The 22,604-nt window shown below is 47.6% G+C and overlaps 1 protein-coding gene across 1 annotated transcript; it reads left to right on the forward strand.

The window, feature by feature from the left end:
* The first annotated feature begins 530 nt into the window (after window positions 1–530).
* On the forward strand, window positions 531–19,295 carry Lsm11 (LSM11, U7 small nuclear RNA associated). Its single transcript, XM_048435833.3, has 4 exons — window positions 531–1,003; window positions 7,187–7,326; window positions 12,787–12,870; window positions 13,261–19,295. The coding sequence occupies exons 1-4, from the start codon at window positions 553–555 to the stop codon at window positions 13,672–13,674; spliced, it is 1,089 nt and encodes a 362-aa protein (XP_048291790.3). The 5' UTR covers window positions 531–552; the 3' UTR covers window positions 13,675–19,295.
* Window positions 19,296–22,604: the final 3,309 nt, after the last annotated feature.

The following is a 22,604-nucleotide window of genomic DNA, read 5'->3' on the forward strand; positions in this document are numbered from 1 at the left end:
TGTCCTGTCCTTGGTCTCCAGCACAAGTTGGACAACAGAGAATGTCCGGGGACTTTGAAATGTAGGTCTCAGGGCTATCTCGGAGCATCAAACACCCTAAGCTAAGTATCAAATGAATTTTTGAAATAAATGGTTAATTTTTGTACTGTGTTCACAAGGTTGGCTTTGTTTTCGAATAATTTGTCCCTAGTTGTTTATTTTGTTGACGTTAGATCTCAAATTCAGAAAAGACAGTAAATGTCAATAGGAGGGGGAAATGAGAACTTATAAATAGTATGTACTTCACTAACAAGAGGAAAAGGTCAGAGGACAGTCTCAACCTATCAGCTGTCTGTGAGGCGGAGCGAGGCCTAAGTAGGTCACGCCTTCGGCCACGCCCCCACCGCGCGCCACGCCCCCTGCAGCTCTCCGCCGCAAGTCGATGCTGCTCCCTGGTGGCCGCGGCTGCTCAGCGCGGTCCCCGATGCCGCGGCTGCGGCTGCGCAGTGCCGCCCTCTGCCGGCCCGGCTCCTTCCTCCCTCCCATCGGCCTCGGCTTGCGGGCCTTTCAAACATGGAGGAGCGCGAGTGGGGGGCGAGGCCGGCTCGCGCCGGCAGCCCAGCCAGCCCGCCCAGCCCGCGGCTGGACGTCAGCTCCTACAGCTTCGACCCGCTGCTGGCACTGTACTCGCCGCGCCTGCCTCCCATCCCCTACCCCAATGCGCCCTGCTTTAACAACGTGGCGGAGTACGAGAGCTTCCTGAAGGGCGGGCGCACCGGGCGCGGCCGGGCGCGGGGCACCGGGGAGCCGGCCTCGGCGGGAACCTCCACCGGAACCTCCACGGGAGCCGGGACCGCCACCAGGAGCCGTCGCCGCGCCGCGCCCACCCCAGATCCCGAGCGCATCCAGCGTCTCCGTCGCCTCATGGTGGTCAAGGAGGACGCGGACGGCACGACCGGGGCTCGACGCCAGGGCCCCGGGCGCAGCAAGAAGGCGCCCCGTAATGTGCTCACGCGAATGCCCCGTGAGTGGTGCGGGACGGCGGGAGGTTTAGGGAGGGTTTGCAGGGGTCCTTTACGGAAGACTCGAGGGTGGTGGGGGCGCGGGGAGGGTCGCCTGTGAGTCACAGGGCGCTCTGCACGAGTTGAGGACGAGGGAGAGTGACGACCCACGCGGGAAGATCTACACAGGCCATTGATGTCTGGAGGAGTGTTCCCCGGTGGAGAGGAGCTGCAGAAGGGCTGCGGGAGTCATGAGGCATGCGGAGTGATTGTGGGGCTTGCAGACAGTTTGGGGAGCATCAGAGGTCTGCAGAAGTGATGAGAGGTCTTGGGGACCACTGCAGGCTGATGGGCAGGAGACAGACGGAAGTTGTGTGGAAACACACGCTGCCAGTCTTAAGGTGAGTGGGATCTGAGGGTCTTAAGGTGAGCAAGGCAGTCGATCTGTTCTCATAGCACATGAGACATTTCATATCCCGACATGAGAAGTGACAGCTCCGCCTGGGGTGCCGTTTGCAAAATTGCCTGCGGGTACTTGATCCACCTCTGTTCACATTAACTAAATCACTACTGTTGGAATGCCGCAGACACAATGCCACCAACACACAGGTGCCGTTTTACAGCCACTAGCTGGCTGGGGCAGTGTCTGTCAGGCTCAAGTTGCTCGGCCGCGCAGGTGGTTTAAAATTCTGAAGGTGTAAATGGCACAAAGGAATTTCTTGCAGCTTCCTAATCGATGCTCAGGTGAAGCTGTAAACAGCAAAGGTTCTACTGTGCTAGTTGGGTCTTGTGCAAATGAGATAGAAACAGCCTAGGGTTATACCAAATAATTCTGACATCTGCCCTGTGAACACAATGACCTAGTTAGCCAGTTAGCGTGTCTGTAGCCTACTAATTAAATCGTTACAATGTTCAAGTGACTTCTTTTCGAATAGAGGAGTGAACTCGGCAAGAGATTTTTGTTTTGATGTTCCTAGAAATGTGTTTATTAAGAAAGAAATATCCCGAAAAGTTGTGTGCTGCTGCTGGTGCTTTTGTGGGAGACACACGGTACCAGAGCCTTCCTGCCGAGCTAGGATTTTTCAGAGCTGGCTTGCACAGCAATAGCAGAAGGACAGAGCGTGCACAGCTCTGGAAGGAGCTGTTGCAGTGCCTTCTTTTGCCTACGTGGTTTTGCGCTGTTCGCTTGTTGAATTGCACCCAAGGCTCCGGGTGTCACATTTATTCCTCTTACTGCCTCGCTACCAAGAATTGTCAAGGGAAACACTTGAGAGTGGTTCTGGTTTTTTCTGTGTTAGGACTGTGTGAAGACCAGCTCCATCTGGTTGTCTTGATTAAGTTCATTTCTGGAGTCAGGATCTCAGGGTTGGCCCCCGTCACTGAAAACGTGAAGCAGTTGGGAGTACCATGAGAGATAGGTAGATGCCACAAAGCCTTCAGAAAGCAAGCAAATGATTGAAGTCAAAGGATTATATTTAAGGAGTTTTTTTTTCCCAAGGGTCCTCTTTAGGATTTAAAGTTAAATGAAGAAGGACATGAATAAAAAGCCTTCAAAAAGCAAGTTATTCAGTATGCTGAACATGTTGCGGAGGTTGGCCCTTTTCACACGTGTACAGGGTTCACCCTGGTTTGAACACTGGCTTCATCTCCTTCCAGCTGTTGTATTTTAGGCACACACTGCTGGCTGGACCTGACTTTCCAACGTGGTGCCGAAAGCAGTACTGGCATCTGTCTGTCGCTGTAAGGGTTAAATTGATCACCAATTTGAAACCATTTGCAGCAGGGGCATTCTCTAATGGGGAAGGTTTCCGCAGTGTCTGCCGTCACTTTCCGTAGGATGTAGTGATGGTCATGATTATTTCCAGGTTGACATAATTAAGGGTCAGAATACTTGTAACCGATTGCTTGCGGTGTTGGCTCAGCGGATGGCTAAATAAGGGACCTTGAACAAATTACTTCGCTGCTGTGGAGCCTCTCTGGAAATTGGAGTGAGATAATTGTGAGCGCAGGAGGACCCAGCCTTCCCTGAGGGTACTAGAGAGAGCGCACCAGAAAAGGTTAACTTTGTGGTAGACCTCGGCTGACAGCACTTCTTCGTATTTTGTTTACCTTTTGAACCGGCTGAAGCAGTGAAAGTGAGCATTTCAGTCCTTAACTGGCATCTGTCAGAACCCAAACTGCTCAGGCAGGGCAGTAGGCCAGATAGGATCTTCTGTTATCTGTGTGGTCCCTGAACCCAGTGCTGCCTTGAAGGCCCTTATTGCCACTCCTGAGGTTTCTGCTGGGGAAGGTGGTGACTGGGCCCTTTTTGCTCCAGCACCTCCACCTCAGAAACTCTGGAGCCATCAACCATCCAGCCACTTCCACAGTTAGGGACTGTTCTTAGGACCTATGGCAAATTTTTTTTCCCTTTGAGGCGATTTCTCTATGTAGCTCTGGCTGTCCCGGAACTCACTCTGTAAACCGAACTGGCCTTTAACTCACAGAGATCTGCCTACCTCTGTCTCTTAAGAGTGCTAGGATTAAAGGCGTGCACCACCAACGCCAGCCAGCTGGAACTATGGCTACTTTTAATGCTTCATATGTGCCCAGGAACACTTTGTCTCAGCCACCTGGGACCTGTTACCTCAGGCCGTTGTCAGTCTGGTCACAGCAATCTCCGTAGCTGTCACATCTGTTTGATACGCTCTCACCTCTGCTCACCATACTGACTGACAGCTGCCACCTTGGGAGACTGTACTTCAACTCTACAATGTCCTCCTATAATAGCTCCAGGAGATACTACTTCAATTCAACAACCTCTCTGGACGACCCCACCCATCTTGCAGATGTCCCCAGATTGGGGAGGAGGATCACCTCCTCTACTCATGACAGCCACAAGCATGCTCGGTAAACCTGCATGTCCTGTGTGACCGAGCACAAAGTTAGCGGTTAGCAGACTGGGGGCCATGCATGTATTATGGACACAGCCTTTGCTATCCTCTCCCGCTCTGTATTACCCTCTCCTGCTGGAACACTCGGCCTAGGTGAATCTTCATCTTATGGTTGCATTGCCCACTTGTGTTCTTTACCTTGGGCAGAGCGGGCAGACCTGCTAACATGAAGAACAGGCGGTCCTGAGGACGCTAGCCCCAGGCACACCCAGCAGCAGCTAGAGGGTTGCTGGAGCGTTCTGAGAGTGGCTGGGAACAGAGATTGTGCAGGCTGAGCCAGTGAAGAACTGAAGGCATGCTGAGATGATGAGTCTGTGGACAGAGAAGGGCAGCTGAGAGCCATGAAGATGGAGGAGCGGTAGCCAACAATCAAGAGCTATTAGTTCCGGCTGGCTGTGAAGGTGTGGCCCTAGGAGAGCAGTCCTGGCACCTTAAGCTTGGAGTTGCTGAACTAAGAATCTGTCATTCATGATTTCCTTCTGAATACAGCAAAAGAATCCTCAGCCTATTGGGAGCGAAAGCACCCGTGTTAAGGTAGTGAGACTTAAATGGCATGAGGGACGCAAAGTAAACTTATCCAAGGGCCTGGCTCTTAGAGCGCCTGGAGTGGCAGTGAGGAGGAGGATGCTGTAGCTGGTGAAGGGAGCCAGGAGACCTGGAATTTGCCAACCATCTGATAAGATTCTGGACCAAATTTGTTTCAGAAAGAGTACTGGGAATACTGGGAAGGTCTTAATCCCTGCCAGTCTATGGCTTGAACTTCTTGCTAACCACAAGCAGAGATGGCAAAGTTCATCTGGAGTTGGACAGATGTGTCTCAAGAGTAGTGGCAGTAGAGGAAGAGATTTTATAAGAACTTTCTTCAAAGTAATGCACGTACACACACACACACACACACACACACACACACACACTTCCATACAAAGTTTCAGGAGCCTGCCTCATCCATTTGGAGTCTGTCATGGAAATGGCTGGAAAAAAGTGTCCAGTGTTAGTAGAGTTGAAGGCTCATTTCTGCCTTGCTAGCTTGTTTTCATAGGTGGTGCTCATGTTGTGTTTTGACCACTTATGGAGAGAAAAGAATGCTTCCTGGAGCTACAGCTTGTTGAATCTTTGGAAGAAGAGCAATCAAAAGAACTTTATTGATGTAAGCAAGATCCTTGTGTTGCCATTTGCTTAGTTAAGATGCATGCTTGTTCGCTCTGTTTTAGGGAGCTACATTAAGGCCCCTGGCTTGTTCAGCTGAGAAAGACCACTTCCACTTTGTGAAAGCATGTGCCTGGGAGGCAGGGCAGTGCATATTTGTGTGCAAAGGGTCTGACACAGACATTGTGATGCACTGAATAAATGTAATTATAGAGACTTGTTCCCAGAAGTGATCTAGAAGGTCAAGCTAGTCCAATTTCATTTTACAAATGAAGATACTTGAACTTATAAGGGAAAAGTCACTCACTGGCGTTACTCTGGGTAAGGTCTGGATGCTACTTACATGCCTGATTTTGGAAAGCCTGTGACATGCACAGATCCATGTATAGGCATGTGCATGCGCATACACACATACACGCATATCAAGGGTCCAAAGCCATTGCCAGAAGACACATCAATGACCAGCAGCACTCTCTGCTTCCCTTCTGAGGCTGCTGTTTCCGTCACTGTAAGGCCACTGTCACTTTGCCTCCAACTGTACCGGGTTACCTAATTTCCAATCTGGCTCATGAACGCCCACTTGTGTCTGTTGAGTCATTTCCTTCCAAGAGGATTTTCCTTCGTTTGTCACGGTATTCATTTCTACGCCAACTCATGAATGAGGAAATCGGTTATCTGAACTCAAGTGCAAGACTGTTCTCTCTTTTACCCCTAGCAAGAATAAAGTTTTTGTTTAAAAATGCATTGAGGTCTTTTGGGGAAGTTTTTGTTTATTTGTTTTTAATAGTCAAACCAGCAGAGCACAAAAAATAAGTTGACATGAAGAAAAACTTGTCATTGCCCCAAGCTTTGCAGGACAAGTTCTCATTCTAAAAACGGAAGCTTTCCTGCCCATTATTTCTTCTTTGCATAGTCACAGTGCTGTGTTCACAAGATGCTTGTTAGGACTCTCGGAGTCCGGTGTTCAGCAGACGCCCTTCAACCCATCGGGTCCATTTCTTCCCAGCATGGAGATGTACATTGAAATAAGGAACTTCAGGAGCTCCCGCAGACTGTGCATCGAAAAGCTGTTCTACAACAAAAACACATTGCTCCATAGTGCCATCATGAAACCTAATATTATGTAGGAGAAATTGAAAAATAAAAGTTTTAAATTTAAAAAATAAATAATTTATCTTAAAGACAGACATAACAACGTATTGATTAAACTAAAATAGATAAAATTATAAACATTGAAACAACTTTACATCTTCTGAACAGCTAGATTTGAATTTACAGAGGTCTGCGTGGCTCTGCCTTTAAGCACTGGGATTAAAAGCGTGTACCACCCCACCCAGTTTACAATTTTGAACTTTTATGGCACATACTATAGAATTACTCAGATGAACAACTCTCTACACCTGTAGAAATAAGTATAATGGTCATATTCTTAAAATAAAGTTTTATTTTTATATTTATTTATTTATTTATTTATTGAGGCAGGGTTTCTCTGTGTAGCCCTGGCTGTCCTGGAACTCACTCTGTAGACCAGACTGGCCTGAACTCAGATCTACCTGCCTCTGACTTCTGAGTTTTGAGATTGAAGAGATGTGCCACCATGCCTGACTTAAAATGTGTTTTTATTTTAGTGAGTAATGTTTAAAAGGCTATTTTCTTTGAGGGGATAGCATGGATTTAGACTTTGCTTCAGACGCATGAATTGGCTTTTAGTTCCCAAGATCATTGGCCCAGGTATGCAGTTTCCCAGAATTGTCCTGAAGAACACAGGACTGAGAAGAACCCAACTACTGGTGTGAGCATTCCCCTTTATTTCTTTTTTTTTTTTTTGCCTGCAGACATTTTTAAAAATGATGGTACATCTTAGAATCACTATCATCATCAAATGGAGGAGACATTTATAGATAGTGAAAGATGTAGATTTGAGTCATGTGTGTGTCTTTTCCACAGTCTGTTGGAATCTGGCCTCTTTCTGGAGTGTGTTGGCTGTGCTAATTCTGCCATTCACAAGGCTTCTAGTGGTAAATGTGAGGTTGCCTTGACTGTGCCAGGAGTGCCCGGTAGCCTTGGCTGGCCTGCCGCTGAAGGCAGGTGTTAGTCATTGCTGACCCAGGTCTTCTCTTGTTTCAGTGCATGAAGGCAGCCCCCTGGGTGAGCTCCACCGCTGTATCCGAGAGGGAGTGAAGGTCAATGTTCACATCCGCACTTTCAAGGGACTTCGGGGTGTCTGCACAGGCTTCCTGGTTGCATTTGACAAGTTCTGGAATATGGTAAGTGCCTTTCTCACAGCTCCTATGTGTCTAAAGGACATGGGTAGCCTTGTTAAGCAAAGCCCTCGGAAGACCTTCTCAGAACTGAAATCTTTCTACACCTTGACAGTCACCACTGAAAACAGCGTTACTGCTCCTTTCCCTTAAAGCAGGGGTGTCAGCCTGCGTAGGTTTGCTTTTCCCTCCCTCCCAGGATCACGGGGCAGTGTGTGGAGAGTTGATTATTTTTTTAATAGTCACATCTGTATGAGATGCTGGCATGCTGCCTTATAAGCATTGACAGCACACAAACAGCCTCCCTTCACCAAACAACCAACTTCCTTGCCCTGCATGCTTTTAGTGCTAAGGTTGAGAGGCCTAACCTTAAGGAACAATTATGTTATTATTTAGTAATTCTTTTTTTTTTTTTTTTTGAGACGGGATTTCTCTGTGTAGCCCTGGCTTTCCTAGAACTACCTCTATAAATCAGGTTTTAGACAAAGGTGGAACTCAATATATAGACCAGGCTGACCCAGAACTTACGGAGTTTGCCTGCCTCTGCCTTCTGAGTGCTGCCATTAAAGGCATGCATCACTATGCCTGCAGCCGCTCTTTTGTTCCTGTCTCAAAAACCAAGGTGCACAGCTTCTGTGGGCTATGACACCCGGGGTCTGGCTGCTGACCTTGAGCACACACACCCTGTAGTGGAACCTGGCCTCAGACTTGCAGCCTTTCCAGCCATCTCCCTCCATGTCTGTTCATGGATGGGCTGCCCGTTCTGCTGTACCTTTTACAGATGAAGACTGAGTCCAGAGAAGTTGGATTCATGCCGGATCTTACTGTTAAGAAAGTACAAGACTTTAGCCTGAGTCTTTATGGCTCCTAAAACCCTGTTCTTATTGTTTGTTTGTTTGGGTCAGTGTCTCTTATTGTGTAGCCCTGGCTGTCCTGGAACTAGCACTCTAGATCAGGCTGGCCTCAAACTCAAAGAGATCTCCTGCCTCTGCCTCCCAGGTGCCGGGATTAAAGGTGTGCACCTTCTGGCTTGAAACCTTTCTTTTAATTGCTATGGAATTTGAATACTAGAGGCTTCACCATTTAGTAACTCCTCCGAGCCTCAGGTTTCTCATTTCAGAAAGAAGACTCACATGCTGTGATGATTTTATTGTTGATAAGAGCCAAGTTTCTCTGTTTGTCTTTCTGGACAGAATCTCTCTCTGTAACCTGGATCCCATTATGCTGCCTAGACTGGCCTTGAATTTACAGCAGTCCTCCTGACTCAGTCTTCTTCCCGGGATTACAGGGGTGAGCCACTATATCTGGCCCTGGGGAGAAGAATTATGGAGAATAATTTTTGTCAGTAGTGGTCATAATTACTATTTCTTTAGATGTGTAGGGTAAGTTTGCATTTTTCAGAGTAATTTCCATTGCATAATCTCACTGATCTTGACAGTTGTCCTGTGAGGCTGATGCTGATCTTGCTGGTGAGAACTACCTGGTGAACCTCAGGCTCACTGAAACTGAGGAGGATAAAGGAGTAGTCACGCTTCTTAGCATGTGGTTTACAGCTGCCCTGCAGCGTCACCACCTAGGGTTTCTGTTTAACAGTGCACGTGGGAATCTCTAATAGCCTTGGCGCTGATGAGATGGCTCAGGCAGGTAAAGTCACTGGCCAACAAGCCCGAAGACAAGATTTGGTGCCCAGATCCCACTGGTAGAAAGCAAGAGCTGAGTCCTGCAGATTGCTATCTGACGTCTATGCCCTTGTGGAAGCACACGCGTGTAGGGAAAAAAGTTCGAACTCACTTCTAGGGTTTGAAATCCCACCAATGGTCACTCTGAAAATCTCTACCCTGGAAAACTCCACCCCCTAGAAACCCTATATAAGCCTGCCATGTAGGGTAAAAGGTCCAAGCCCACTTCTGGATCCCCAAACCCACCAGTCCCCAAGTTCAAAAACTCACCAATCTGTAAGCCCAAAATTCCACCCAGCCCCAACCTGGAAATCTTCACCCTGGAAAACTCCACCCCTTAGGAAACTCCAAGTAAAATCTGCCTTCTGCTCAGTTCCCTGCTGCTTCTGGCCACTCTTGTGTATCTCCTCTTATGTAATCTCTTTTGTGAGGCGTGTTGTGCAGTGACTTTGTTGTCGTCCTTGGCTTCCAACAGCCAAGATACCTTTCCCCACAGAGCTTTCATAGGGAAATTCTTCCCTTCACAGCTGTAACTCTTAGATTGGTTTTGTGACTCGGATAAGCTCTTCTGCTGCCCGAGCTCCTCCTTAGGGGCTGCTGCCTTGGGACCCTGTCCCTCATCTCCAGTCCACCTGCAACACACTCACCTTCCCACTCACTGATCGCCGACACTCCGTCCACTAGTGGCATGTTCTCCCTTAGGTTGGTGTAAATGCTTCCCTGAGTCCAAGGAAGAGACTGTTGAGCGTCTGGCACCCCTCCGGTACTCTTGGAGGCAGAGGTATGCCGATTAAGGCCCTCTTCACCTGACACCCTTCCAGCTATAATCCTGCAGTTTCCTTAAACCCAGCTGGGACATTGCACCCCTTTCTGCCTCCCTCGAATCTGCCTATAATCTCAAACCTTCTCTAGGCCCTCATGGCTTTTTTGACTTGGTTCCTGGTGGGTTCCTGTTGATAAGACCCCATCCCTGAGCTCAGTTTTTCATTGCTTCTAGGCGAGCCTTCAGGCCTCCTCGAAAGCCCTAATATCGGGCACCGAGTCTCGTCATTGGGCTGTTAGTCATGATTCCTGTTGACTGCATTGATAACCCAAGGAGTGGCTTGGTCTTCCTGGGTCCTCCCTGAGTTTTGGGGATGCTGTGGACTACAGCCTGCAGTGACATTTTTCCCTCTTGTCCCCTCTATAACTGTCCATGGGAGCAATGTCTTTGGTGCCCTCTCATTCTCCCCTTGCGATGCCCTTTAGAAAACCTTCAGCCTCTACACCCGGCACCTGACCTGAAGGGCCCTAAACTTGTTTGCTTTTACAATCAAATGTGGCCTTACTACACTTAGATAATCAACCCAAATAGCCTCCTAATGGCACCCCAGATCCCAGTATAGTTAGGACCTTAACAAATACTGAGAGAGATCAGGAAATGGAAAAATCTTCCCCATTCCCTATATTCAAGCCTTCTCTTTCTTCAACTCTAAGCCTTGTTGTTTTGGTCTGGTCTCCCGCCACACTGTGTAATTGTCTTGTCTTAAGTCACTGTTGATGGATCTGTAAGTTTGTTCCAATGTGGGAGCCAGAGCCAGGGAGGGAAGAAAGTGAAGGAGTAGACCACATACACACCCATGCACACACACACACACACACACACACACACACACACACACACACACACTGCTCATCCTCTGTCTATAGCCAGGACTCAGACACTCCCTATCTCTAAGGCCTACTGGGTTCAGTTTTACAGGCATTCAGGTGTATTAGGTAGGAGTGGCATTAGACTGCTGTTTTGTGCTGTCCCCCTCCAAGTAAATACTGGCTCTGGAGTCAGGTAGGGCTTCCTCTCCTCTAGACCTAGTGTGTTTGTTTAAAGGTTTCCTCTAAGATCTCTGTCCCATATTAGGTGAGCCACCTGGCTCTGTGACAGAGAAAGGAGAGGAACACAGAGAGACAGAGGGTTCCCAACAGGGACCATTGCTACTCATCTCATCCCTTCTGGTCTTGTCTAATTCTCTAAAACTTGCTAATGTAACAGTCTTATCTCAAGATTTGTAAGACTATTGTGCAAACTCTTTGGAGGTGGTAAAATGCTTGCCGAGCCCTGAGCCAGATCCCTTCTTGCTCCCTCTCTGTTGTTTTGTTCGTTGTTTCTCTGTTTAAAGGCATGTGGTACCACGCTCCAGCTGTGTGAATTTTCTCAAGATTTGTTAGCATATTATTGGGCATAATTAAAAAGCTGTAAACTCAGCGGGGCGATGATGACGCACGCCTTTAGTCCCTGCACTTGGGAGGCAGAGGCAGGCGGATCTCTGTGTATTCAAGGCAGCCTGGTCTACAGAGTGAGTTACAGGACAGGCTCCAAAGCTACATAGAGAAACCCTGTCTCGAAAAACAAAGCAAAAAATGTCTGTAAACTCTGTAACACTGGGGTTGACAGTTAAAAAACCTGTGCATAGGTAATCTTAAAGGAGATGTAGCTTGCTGTTGTCACCCCACTGGGATGGAGGCAGCCACGTGGCCGACAGCCATCTTTGCTAGGGTTAGAAAGGATGGAATTTGCCGTATGACTTCACTCCCATCTTGGTTAAAAGTGACCACACAGAATAAGCCAACCAAGGAAGAATCAATTCCTCCTAGCTATGATGCTCAAACCAGATGTTTAATAAGGGATTAGAGCTGCACCTTCGTGTACTCATATGCAAGAATGTACCTCAACTGCTAACTGAAATTTGTAATACCAGAGTCACCTAGGTGACATTAGTTTAACGAAGGACATGAAGGGTTGTGGAGAGCAACTGAGGCGTGGCCCTGTGTGGCAGAACTGGGGTTCCTAGAGAGCACGGGAGAGGTTGTGGTGAAAATGCAGCCCAGCTGCAGTGAGAGTCTAAGGAAGTGTGTGATGGTCTGAGGATGTAGGGCTAAAAATCTGAGATCAGAGTCCCAGGTTGAAAACTCACCAGTCCCTGGACTCCAAATCCCACCAATCCCTGAGTTTAAAAATCTACCAGTTACTGAATTTGAAACCCCACCAATCCCTACCCTGAAAATCTCCACCTCCTTCCTCCCACTTAGTTCTCTGCAGCTTCTCCCCTGGGCAGAGGCAGCCACCCTCCGTGTCTTTCCCAGTGAATTATTGTGTGAGGTTTGTTGTGCAGTGTGACTTTGTAGTATTCCTCAACTCCCAACTGCCAGACTTCCCCTAAGAGCTGCAGCATTTGCTTTGGAGAAATCCTTTCCTCAGAGCTCAATGTACACCTCCCCACAGACACACAAATGTAAAAATTTTTTTAGCCGTGTGCTAATGTACACTTTTAATCCCAGTACATCAGGGCAGAGGCAGGCATAGCTCTGTGATTTCAAAGCCAATCTGGCTTACAGAGAGAGTTCCAGGTCAGCCAGGTCTATATAATGAGATCCTCTCTCAAAAAAGGGGGGAAGTTAGGATAGAAGGGTTAAAACAGAACCAGCCAAAAAAACAAAAAAAAAAAAACAAAAAAACTTCACTTTTATTTTAAGAACAGACTTATGTTTGTATTTTAATAAGCTTTCTGCATATTTCTGTGCACTGAAATTTCTGAATACCTACCATGGGGTTGTAAAGGCCCTGCCATTGTCAAAGAAGCTCGTCTAATATGCCGGAGGAAGCTTGGACATCCTAGCAGCTGCATCGGATTTACCGTCTTGTGACCATGCTGAGTCGCCTGTGTAGTTCTGTACCAAGACGCTCTCTACCTTTATCAGTGCCGCTATCAGTAACATCCTTTCCCCTTTTCTTCCCTTTGTGCTCCTCCAGGCCCTCACTGATGTGGATGAGACCTACCGTAAGCCTGTGTTAGGCAAAGCCTACGAACGGGATTCTTCGCTGACTCTCACAAGGGTAGGCAGCTCCCCCTGACCTCCTGTGTGCCCACCCTGCCTTCTAGCTTAGATGCCATGGTCACAAGCCACTGCCTGGGAACCAGGTGTCCGCATCAGAGTCTTAGTCCCTCACTGCACGCTTCCAGCAGATCCTAAAAGCACCTGCTTTTTACCTGCATATGTGAGCCACAAGTTGCCTTCCAACTTTGCACCACAGATGTAAGGGTGCCTTTTCTCTTGTCATAGTTATCTGAGTTTTGTCTGGAAGTTGAAAAGTGACCATTACCTTTTTTTAAAAAAGTCAATGCAAGGCATTCACACGCTGTAGCTGAGGACGCTGACCGTGGTGTGTTGGCAGAGTCAGATGGAGGTATTCCACGGCTAATGGTTGTCACTGCTTTCCTTATAGCTGTTTGATCGGCTGAAACTTCAGGATTCCTCCAAAAAGGAAGCAGATTCCAAGTCTGCAGTTGAAGACTCCACCCTGTCTAGATACTCCCAGACGTCCACTTGGAAAGTGGCTTCAGTGTGGGGACGAGGAGACACTGACCGGGGCTCCTCCCACAGGCGCTCGCGCTCCGTCCCCTCCTCCCTGCAGGCATCTGCGAGGGAGGGGTCCAGGTCTGAGCTGTCAGGGAGGACTACACGGACAGAAGGGTCCAGTGCGGGAGGCACCTTCTCCAGGGCCACCACCCTTTCACGGGGCGCATCCCGAAAGAAAAAGAAAAAGCCCAAGGTGGATTACCAGCAGGTATTCACGCGACACATAAATCAGATTTTCATTCGAGGCGAGAATGTCCTGCTGGTTCATCTCGCACAGTGACCACCTCAGCCCCAGTTGACCCTTGGGTTTAGAAATAAAGTGCATGACCTGTTCCTTTGCCACACCCTAGTACCCCAGTCAAAGTGTGAGTCACAGGGGTTCCCACTGGTCCTGCCCGTACAGAGGACAGAGCTGGCTCACCCTCTGGAAGCCGAGTCGAGGGGAGGACTGGTCAGCAGTCCTAACCAGGCAGAAGCCATCCGCAGTGTATCTCTTGCCGGGCTGCCCTGGTCTACTCCAGAGTCTCAAGCGAAGCTGTTCCCTTTGACTCGGGGTCATAGCATGAGTGGAATCCACTCCGTGGAAACTGTAAGAAACGCCTGAGAAAGAATGATTTCATTTCTAGAAGCTAGTGCTCTGAGCACCCTGAGTCTGATCTAAGAACAACAGTGTAAATCGCCCGAGAGCCCTTCACCCATATCTCGGAACTGACCTTTGCTCTACATCATTCTGTCTTGAGCAGGAAGTGACATTTCTCACCCTCGAATATTAATAAGGTCTAGGAAAGTTACCAGTGTATGCAGGAGTGAAGCTCAGCTAGGTGGCCGCTCTAAGTAGTCCGTGGTGACAGCTCCGCTTTGATCCCCTCTTCTCGTGGGAAGGAAAGCAGAAGCTTGTTGATCTTCCCCTCACCAGAGGTGGCCTCTGCACATGGTGTACCAGATGGAACTTTGCCGTGCTTGTGGCTCGTTGTCCTCTCCGACTCCTGTGGCATGGTGCTAGTGTGCATGTGCTCTGTGGTATTGCCCTGTGTGTCATGTGTCAGCTGTCCTGATGTGACCTTCGTGTCTGACCTCAGAGAGTTCTGCGTGAACTCAGTAATCCACATATATCACGTGGCTGAGAGTCCCCTTTCTAGACGGGACTGGGTGGTTTCTGTGAAAGAGGGGTCACACACTTTCTTCCCTGTGTCATGCCTGTGAGCTTCTTAAGAAGTGAATGGGTGTGTCGTAACGGCACTTGGACTCCCATTTAAGCTTGAGTGACAGGAATACCAAAGGACCCAGGGATGCTCCTACTTGAACTCTATCACCGTATGCTTTTCAGTCACAATACAGAATGGGCTACATCTTGACATAGACTGTTAGGCAATGTTGATTTTCAGAATTTTGTTTATACTTGCTTTATGTTAGATAACTTATGTTCCAAGTAAGACTAAAAAAATAACTAGTCAAAATCTATGTATGAATAGAATGTTTCCCCTGCTGGGTTTGTAGACAGCAAGGATCAGCCTCCTGAGATGCAGGCTAAATAAAGTTCTGTTAGCTGGACCACTGCCTCATCAGACAATGAGAAGTGAGCAGATGTGCCTCAGTTTCCCCATCAGACACCTACCTCACCAGGGCATTTTGGCAGAATTCTAGGACGGTGTTTTACAGCCTCTAAGCATTATCTAAGTGCCATGAGTAATTTTCCTCACTCTCTTGCATAGCTCAGTAAACGTTCTCTTGTCCTACGAGCAAGGCAGGTGCTACTTAAGAAAGATGCCCTCCCAGCTGCCATCTGAGAACTGAGCGACTGTGTCTGACGGCCTGTTCTTCCCTCCAGAGAGGAACTGTTCTCAGAGGAACATCTTCATTAAGGAAAGAGTGACGTTCTTTTTGCTGCTCCCCGACATCTCAGCCCCTGCTTTTCAAGGGTATCTGTTGTGTGCATTGTTTCCAAAGGGGGATTTGTGGGCTTTCTGTCTGCTTCTGTTCACCTGCTTTGATTTCTCATCGTATCTAAGTTTGAAGGCAGGGCAGATGCACTGAGGGCTGTGGAGGCTTTGGGTACAGACCAGGCTCATGACTCTTGTCTTCTGATCTACGTTCCCTTCTGCCTCCTGTGCCCGGTCTCTGTATCACCTCCATCTCCACCCGTGTTGCCTGTGTGGCTGTCCTTAGCTAGGAGCTATAATGGTTGCTCTTTTTTCCTGCCTACGTGGAAATGTGCAATCAAAAAGAATAGAAGGAATTTCCATTCATCCTAGTGACCCTCCTGACTTATTTTACACACATGCTAGTTTCATGTTGGTGTATAACTCTCTTATTTCTATACGGATTGATTTATAATTTTCTGCTCAACATGACAGCTGTAGCTGTGAAAATTGTGTGTGCTCTCCTTTACATCTCCTCCATTTGTTTGTTTAATTTGGACAGTGATCTGAAATGAATCCTCGCTAGGAAATGTGCAATTTTGTGCAAAGCATGATATTTATTTTTCGATAAGTCAATTTAATTATTGCCTTTTCTTTATTATTGGAAAAATTTTTCAAAAATAAAGAAAAATAGTTTCTAATATATTGCTGTTCAAAAATGATATCACATAGATCATAGTGGGTCACTGTAGTGACTGGACTGAGCTGGTTGTTTAGTGATAGGCCCAGTGCTTGGTGTTCAGAGACCCTGAGTTCAGTCCCTGACATGAAAGAATGAGTGAATGAGTCAATCAGTCAATAAAAGTTGCTATGGAAACAGCTGAGAAAGAAAGACCCTGAGGAAAGGGGTTGGTGAGGTCGAGTACTAGCAGACACTAGAAGACCCTTCCTTCTGAGGAACCCCATGAATCGAGAATGGAGTAGAGCCTCCTCACTGGTGTTTTGTGGGGATTAGGGTTTTCTTTTGAATAAACAGTTTTGATTGTTCAAACTAATTTTTAGAAACTCAGATAATTCACAGAATATTCCTGTATTCTTGTTGAGGTCTTTTCAGGAGTGTTTGGCTTTGTTGGGTGGTGGTGTTGCCAGCAATTAGTATGGCCAGTGATTGGCTTGGAGTTTTGTTTTTTTTTTTTTTGGTTTTCTTTTTTAAATTTTTTATTGTTTTAATTGATATATATATATATATATATATATATATATATATATATATATTCCCCTACCTTCATCTCCCTTCGCCTCCTACCCTCTCCCATGATCCCCATGCTCCCAATTTACTCAGGAGATCTTTTCTTTTCTTACTTCCCATGCACATTAGATCCATGTATGTCTCTCTTAGGGTCCTCTTTGTTGTCTAGGTTCTCTAGGATTATGAATTGTAGGCTGCTTTTCTTTGTTTTATGTCTAAAAGCCACTTATGAATCAGCACATATGATATTTGTCTTTCTGGGTCTGGGTTACTGTATTCAACATGGTGTTTTCTCTAGATCCATCTATTTTATTTGGGTTTTCGTTTGTTTGTTTTCGCTTTGCTTTGTTTTTTGAGATAGAGTCTCACTGTGTCTCCCTGGCTGGTCTGAAACTCACTATGTAAATCAGGCTGACCTGAAACTCACAGATCTGCCTGCATCTGCCTGTCGAGTGCTGGGACCAAATGGGTGTCCCACCACCCCTGGCTCAGCTAGAAGTGTTACAAGTTTAGCCACAGTTTTTGTGGAATTTTGAATAGAAATTACAAGTAGGCAAGCATCATCTCCTGAACAAGGTTGTTAAAGGTTCCTGCTCAAGTGTAAGGGAGACAGCATCACAGGTCAGGGGCCCTGAGTGGTGTCCAGGGACTAAGATCTACAGCTTTGATAGACAAAGGAGGCCAGGCTCCTCCAGGCACAGTCAGCCATGCGCAGACGCCAGGATTTCTGCCCATGTTGTGGTGACTGATTTGACAGAGTGGTCTGCTCGTGTCTGTTGGCTTTGTTTGTGCTCAGCTTGCAGAAGTTCCTGGTGGTGCTCACACCACCACTTGGGATGACCACATGCTGGTCAGGTTCAGACATGTTGTGCATCTAGGTTACAGGAAAGCTGGGGAAGGAGCCAGCAGCTTCTGAACCTGGTCTTGGGTGGAAATACTGTTTTGAAAGTAGTCTGCATTAAATGGACAATGTTAATGTGGAGGTAGGAACCTTTGCTGTGTCCTGTGGTTAAGAGATGGCTGCTGGAGCCCTGCCGCGTGCCGTTCTGTGCCCATAGAGCTGTTCTTGCGCTCCACATTGGCACAGCTTTCACTGAGCTGTCTGTCTTAATGTCCCTGAAGCTTGAGATTTTCTTTCTTAGGGCCAGCAGGTGACTTGTGAAATGCTTAGCTAGTTAGCTTCTGAGGCAGGGGATTTGGAGCAGTCTGCACCTTGCTTTGGCCTGGTGCTCAAGTCAGAGAGCATTCCAGTGTGGATGCCCAGGAACCCTTGCAGTGAGCTGCGGTCAGATCAGGAGCAGCCCTGTGTGTCTTAACAGGGAAAGAATGCCCCTTCAGAGGTTGTCAGGTCGCGGTCATGGTGGTCTGAGCTGCCCTTAGTCCTCATTGGCCTACCAGAGACCTGTGCCGACACTTCTGCCCTTAAAGAAAAAAGAAATCAACCCAGCATGGTGCAAAGTGGGTGTTTGTGTTTCTGTTTGCACTCTCTCCATAACGGCCACCCAGGCAAAATCATGAAATACAGTTGGCTCTATAAATTGCTTCTTTAAATGTCCTGCAGATTTTTTCCTGTAGGAAAAAATTAAAATTATTTAAAGACAGCTAGCTGTCATTGGTGCTCCCCCCAAAGCGTTTCATTCCCTTCTCTACTTTTTATGAATGAAATGGTTGCTGTGCGTAGGTCAGGTTGATGGGAGAAAAGAGTCTGGTAGTATAAGCTGAGTAGTTGGAGAGGCGTTTTCCTTTTTCTCTTCCCGAACCACATCTGGAATGCATGCGGCTCACTGTCAGCACCTCTGTTCACCTGTCCATGGCTTTCTTGCCCAGAAGGCTTGTTCCCAGTGGCTGAAAGCAAAACCATCTCATCTGATCTGTGTGGGAAAGTCTGCTGTTACTTTCTGGCAGATTGGTGGACTTAAGATAAGCCTTGAGGCTCCTGTCAGTTTTCTGAAGAAGGGTTGGGCCTCTGCCACTCCCGATGTTTCGAGTACATTTCAAATGTTTGTCAGTTCACTCTCCTAATAAAAGTGAAAGCCTTCTGTCAAGAAGTAGTCTGAAGGTGGGGGCGAGAAAACTCATGCACTCAGTACTATGGGGTCTCTAAGCTGTCAGAGTCCAGGCTCCATGGGAACACCTTCTGCAAACATGGGGTGTCCCTTCGGAAAGCTGAAACTGTGGTTCCTTGCAATCGCCTTTGATTGTGAGTCCTTGGGAGCAAATGTCTGATGTGCTTTCAGCTCCCTGAAGGAAATGTCTGGACATTCCCATGATTGCTGCAGGTGACCTGCCGTGTCGTGTTGAGCTGGGCCACAACAGCTCTTCCCATCTCTTCCTGTTCTCTCAACCGGAAAGCAGACAGTAAGCCATGTCCTAAAAAACTCACATCTGTGATCCCAGTCCTTAGGAGACTGAGGCAGGAGGATCACAGTGATCTAGGTTAGTCTAAGCTACAGAGGGAAACTGTCCCCCCCCAAAAAAAAAAATGACGGCAACCAAAAAGTGATTTGTTTACTCAGTACAGACATGTAATGGCTCTGACGACCATGTCCCCTCTGCACCCTGACTTGCTGATGGTCTTACGAAAGGGCTGAAGATGGATGGCTATGGTTTCAGTGCTCATACAGCAACTGGTAAACCCCAGCTGGTGTTATCTTTACATTATCCCTGTTAGGTTAACCGAGACCCTTCCTGTTGATGGGGCCTGCTGCTAGTAACCTCCGTTTGCAATGTGCTGCTTTGGGTATGTGTCAAATGGGAGTCTGGAAACTGTAATAAATATGATTGTATCCATTTGCTTGATGTTTGGTCTCTGCTAATTTGGGGGAGTCCAGGAAAAATGTGGGTCTATTACCAAGAGAGGGCCTGGAGTGATGGCTCAGCAGTTCGGAGCTACAGTCATGAGGATCAGAGTTAAAATGGGATTGCCCACATAACAAGCCGGGTGCCCCTCATACACCTGTAACCCCAGCTCCTGGGTGGACAGAGACAGGAGACGTGGGCTTGCTGCCTTCTAGCCTAGATGAGAAAACTTGAGTCCAAGTTCAGGGATGAGACCCCGCCTCAAATGAAAGAGGGAGAGTGAAGGAGGAGGGCACCCTAGGCACACACACAAGTGCATGCACACACATACGTGACAAAGACAAATAGCCAAATAAAATATTCCAGCCATTTGTAGTACTGATGTTGTGACCTTGGGCCTTTTTAATGCCAAAACTTGTATCTGGGTGCCCATCATTGGGGCAGCGTTGTTGCCCCAAATGTGAATTCTCCCACCCCAAAGCAGTACTAATGCCCTGTGGATTTCTTCTGCCTGGTCTTCACTGGCATTGATCTGTTCTCCTCAGATCTGCTGTCGTCACCATGGGTTCTTATCCCCTCTGAATGTCTTTCCACACTGGAGTAATTGATCTACATACACTTGCAGAAATCTGAGAATGGGCCGCAGCTTCCCTCCATGCATGTATGGAAGCTGAGCGGCCTGAGGGCTTGCCATGTTGATGACTTAATCTCTCCTATGAACTTTCACAGTGCCCAGTAAAACAAATGAACATCAAGCTAGCTCATACATGGCATATGCGTGCCATCCCAGCACTCAGGACCTGGAGGCCAGCCTAAGCTACAGAGCTGGACCCAAACTCTAAAACTCCAAAGACAGGGTATAGCACAGTGGTAGAGTGCTTGTCTAGCATGTGTGCAACTCGAAATTCCGTCCTCAGTGCACACACACATGCTCAGAGACACAGGCTTACACACACTGATTCTTTCTCAAGTTAACTTGGTATGCAGTGCTCTGCTCTAAAAGACATGGGTTAACCTGAGCTCAATTGCCCTTGTAAATTCCTAACCACCACAAAAGTGGGGGAGGGAAGCCGGTCTATGGTGGTGCACGCCTTGATTCCAGCACTCAGGAGACAGAGGCAGGTGGATCTCTGAGTTGGAGCCCAGCCTGGTCTACAGAGTGAGTTCCAGGACAGCTAGGGCTGTTATACAGAGAAACCCTGCCTCAAAAAAAAAAAAAAAAAAAAAAAAAAAAAAAAAAAAAAAAGGAAGGGGGAGCAAGACCCACAGCTCTAGGTCTGGTTATTCCCATATTCCCATATTCCAGTTTTGTTTCATACATCAGAGATTGTCCAGGGTTTAGAAAGTCAATAAATAAATATGTCTTTACCCTGGCTTTCTGTGTAGGGTAAGAAGAAACTAAAAGAACCCGTCTTCTAATCTTGGCTAGAACTGTGTTTCTCAGTCTGCTCAGTTGCCACTAGGTGGCAGTGGGTTAAAGAAAACTGCCTCACTAGGTCTCAGAAGGACCCATGTCTCCAGCTGCAATCCATACTTAAATGTATACAATCTTTGACGTCTGACGAAATCGGGCGCATTCAGGGATCTGCCCTGTGGCAATGTGGGTTGCTGTCTTTACCTAATCTTAAACTCAGACAGCCCAGCTGCTGGCAGTCAGGGAGGGATAAACTTAGAAGTGAGGTAGCCCCTGCTTCCGGGTGCCTGTCGCTATTCTCATCGCCCCCTGCTGGCAGGAGACTGGCCCCTGCACTGCTGCCTGGAAGCCCTTGTTTCTCAGCCCAGCTAAGACAGTGGTTTCATCTCCAGAACGGAGTGACCTCTCCAGAACTGCAGCCATGTTCGTGACTCAAACAAGCCCCTATAATTAACCGAAAAGAGCCGTTGTTTTAGGGTGAGGGCGGGGTGTGTCAATGCTTATCTACCCCCTGACACACCCCGAGGCCTCCAAAAGACTTCCCTACCCCTACCTGAAGCATGATTTTCTAACAACAAGCATGGTGGAGAGGAATGTGGTGTGTGGAATCACAGCTGATTTCTCAAAGGAATCACTAAAAACTGGATTATGGTTTTGTTTGTTTGCTTTCCGTAAATACAACGAAAAGCCCAAGTTGGTCAACTTATAAGGAGAAGGGTTTGTCTGACCCATCATTTTGGAGGTTCCTGCCCATGACTGATCTGCCCCATTGCTTCAGGCCTGTAGGAAGGCGGTGTGCCACAGCAAAGTAAAGCCCTTTCTGGTTCATGGTGTAGTCATGATTCTCACTAATTACTTCCAAGCCTCAGTTTCCTCATCTCTAAAATAGGCACACACCATTTTCATCTTTAAAATTTGACAGTAGGGGCTGGAGAAATGGCACAGTGATTAAGGGTGCTTGCTAGTCTTCAGAAGATACCACTTTGAATTCCAGAAACGATGTCTGGTGGCTCACAACCACTGTGTCTCCAGCTCCTGGGCATCCGATGGCCACTGCTGGCCTCCCTGAGCCTCTGCACAGGTATGACAGACACATACATAATAAAATAAACCCTAAAATGTTAGTGACATAGCCTGCTAATCTGACAGAGCACACCCTTGGTGCCATTTATACTTGAACTCGCTGTGTGATGTTCTAAGGTCCCCCTGGACTTACATCCTGTGTCCTGAGACCAGATCCACCACACTGGTCCTGTGTCCCCCTTTTTCCCAGCACACAGGTGTCTGTGACGCTATTTCTTGCTCCCCCAAATTCTCTGTGCCCCATCAGTTAGCTCTTCCTGGGTTAAACCTTTAGAAGATCCCATCTGCTGCTGGGGGAGCTGCTCGCATCTCCAGGAAGGACATTAGGCTCCATGGGACATTCATTAGCTGGGGTTACAAGAGGACCACGGGGCACTGGAATGGTAATTTCCTACAAGAGACCCCAGTGACCCTGTGCGAGCTAGCTCAGCTGGTCTGAGCGTGTGGCTAATGAGGGAAGGGTCACGGTTTCACTCCTGTGTGGGCCAATTAGAGTCGCGTGGAAAGCACACTCTGGAGGCAGCAAGCAGCAGCTCACACATTAGTTACTGGTTGCCAGGATGGCTTGTCACCAGCTACCGCCACTGACAGAAATCCTTCCATCACTTCCTGTGACTGCATGGGCCCGTATAACTCCTTGCAGCTTCTGCCTTGGTCATGGACAGACCACCTGCCTTGTCTTTATTTAGCTACTGCTTTCGTGTAGGTAAGTTGACTTACTTCGTAACTTTGACTTCAAAGGAAGCTGAGAAAGGAAAATTGAGAAATCTGAAGCGGGAGTCTACATTAACCTATGTAACTATTCG

The sequence above is a fragment of the Myodes glareolus genome, chromosome 9, assembly GCF_982192425.1.
Source record: "Myodes glareolus chromosome 9, mMyoGla1.1, whole genome shotgun sequence".
NCBI classification, from domain to species: Eukaryota; Metazoa; Chordata; class Mammalia; order Rodentia; family Cricetidae; genus Myodes; species Myodes glareolus.

Coding starts and splice junctions, on each gene's coding strand:
- Lsm11 (XM_048435833.3), top strand. CDS start 553: ATGGAGGAGCGCGAGTGGGGGGCGAGGCCGGCTCGCGCCGGCAGCCCA. Junction 7,327..12,786: donor TTGACAAGTTCTGGAATATG/GTAAGTGCCTTT, acceptor GTGCTCCTCCAG/GCCCTCACTGATGTGGATGA. Junction 12,871..13,260: donor CTTCGCTGACTCTCACAAGG/GTAGGCAGCTCC, acceptor CTTTCCTTATAG/CTGTTTGATCGGCTGAAACT.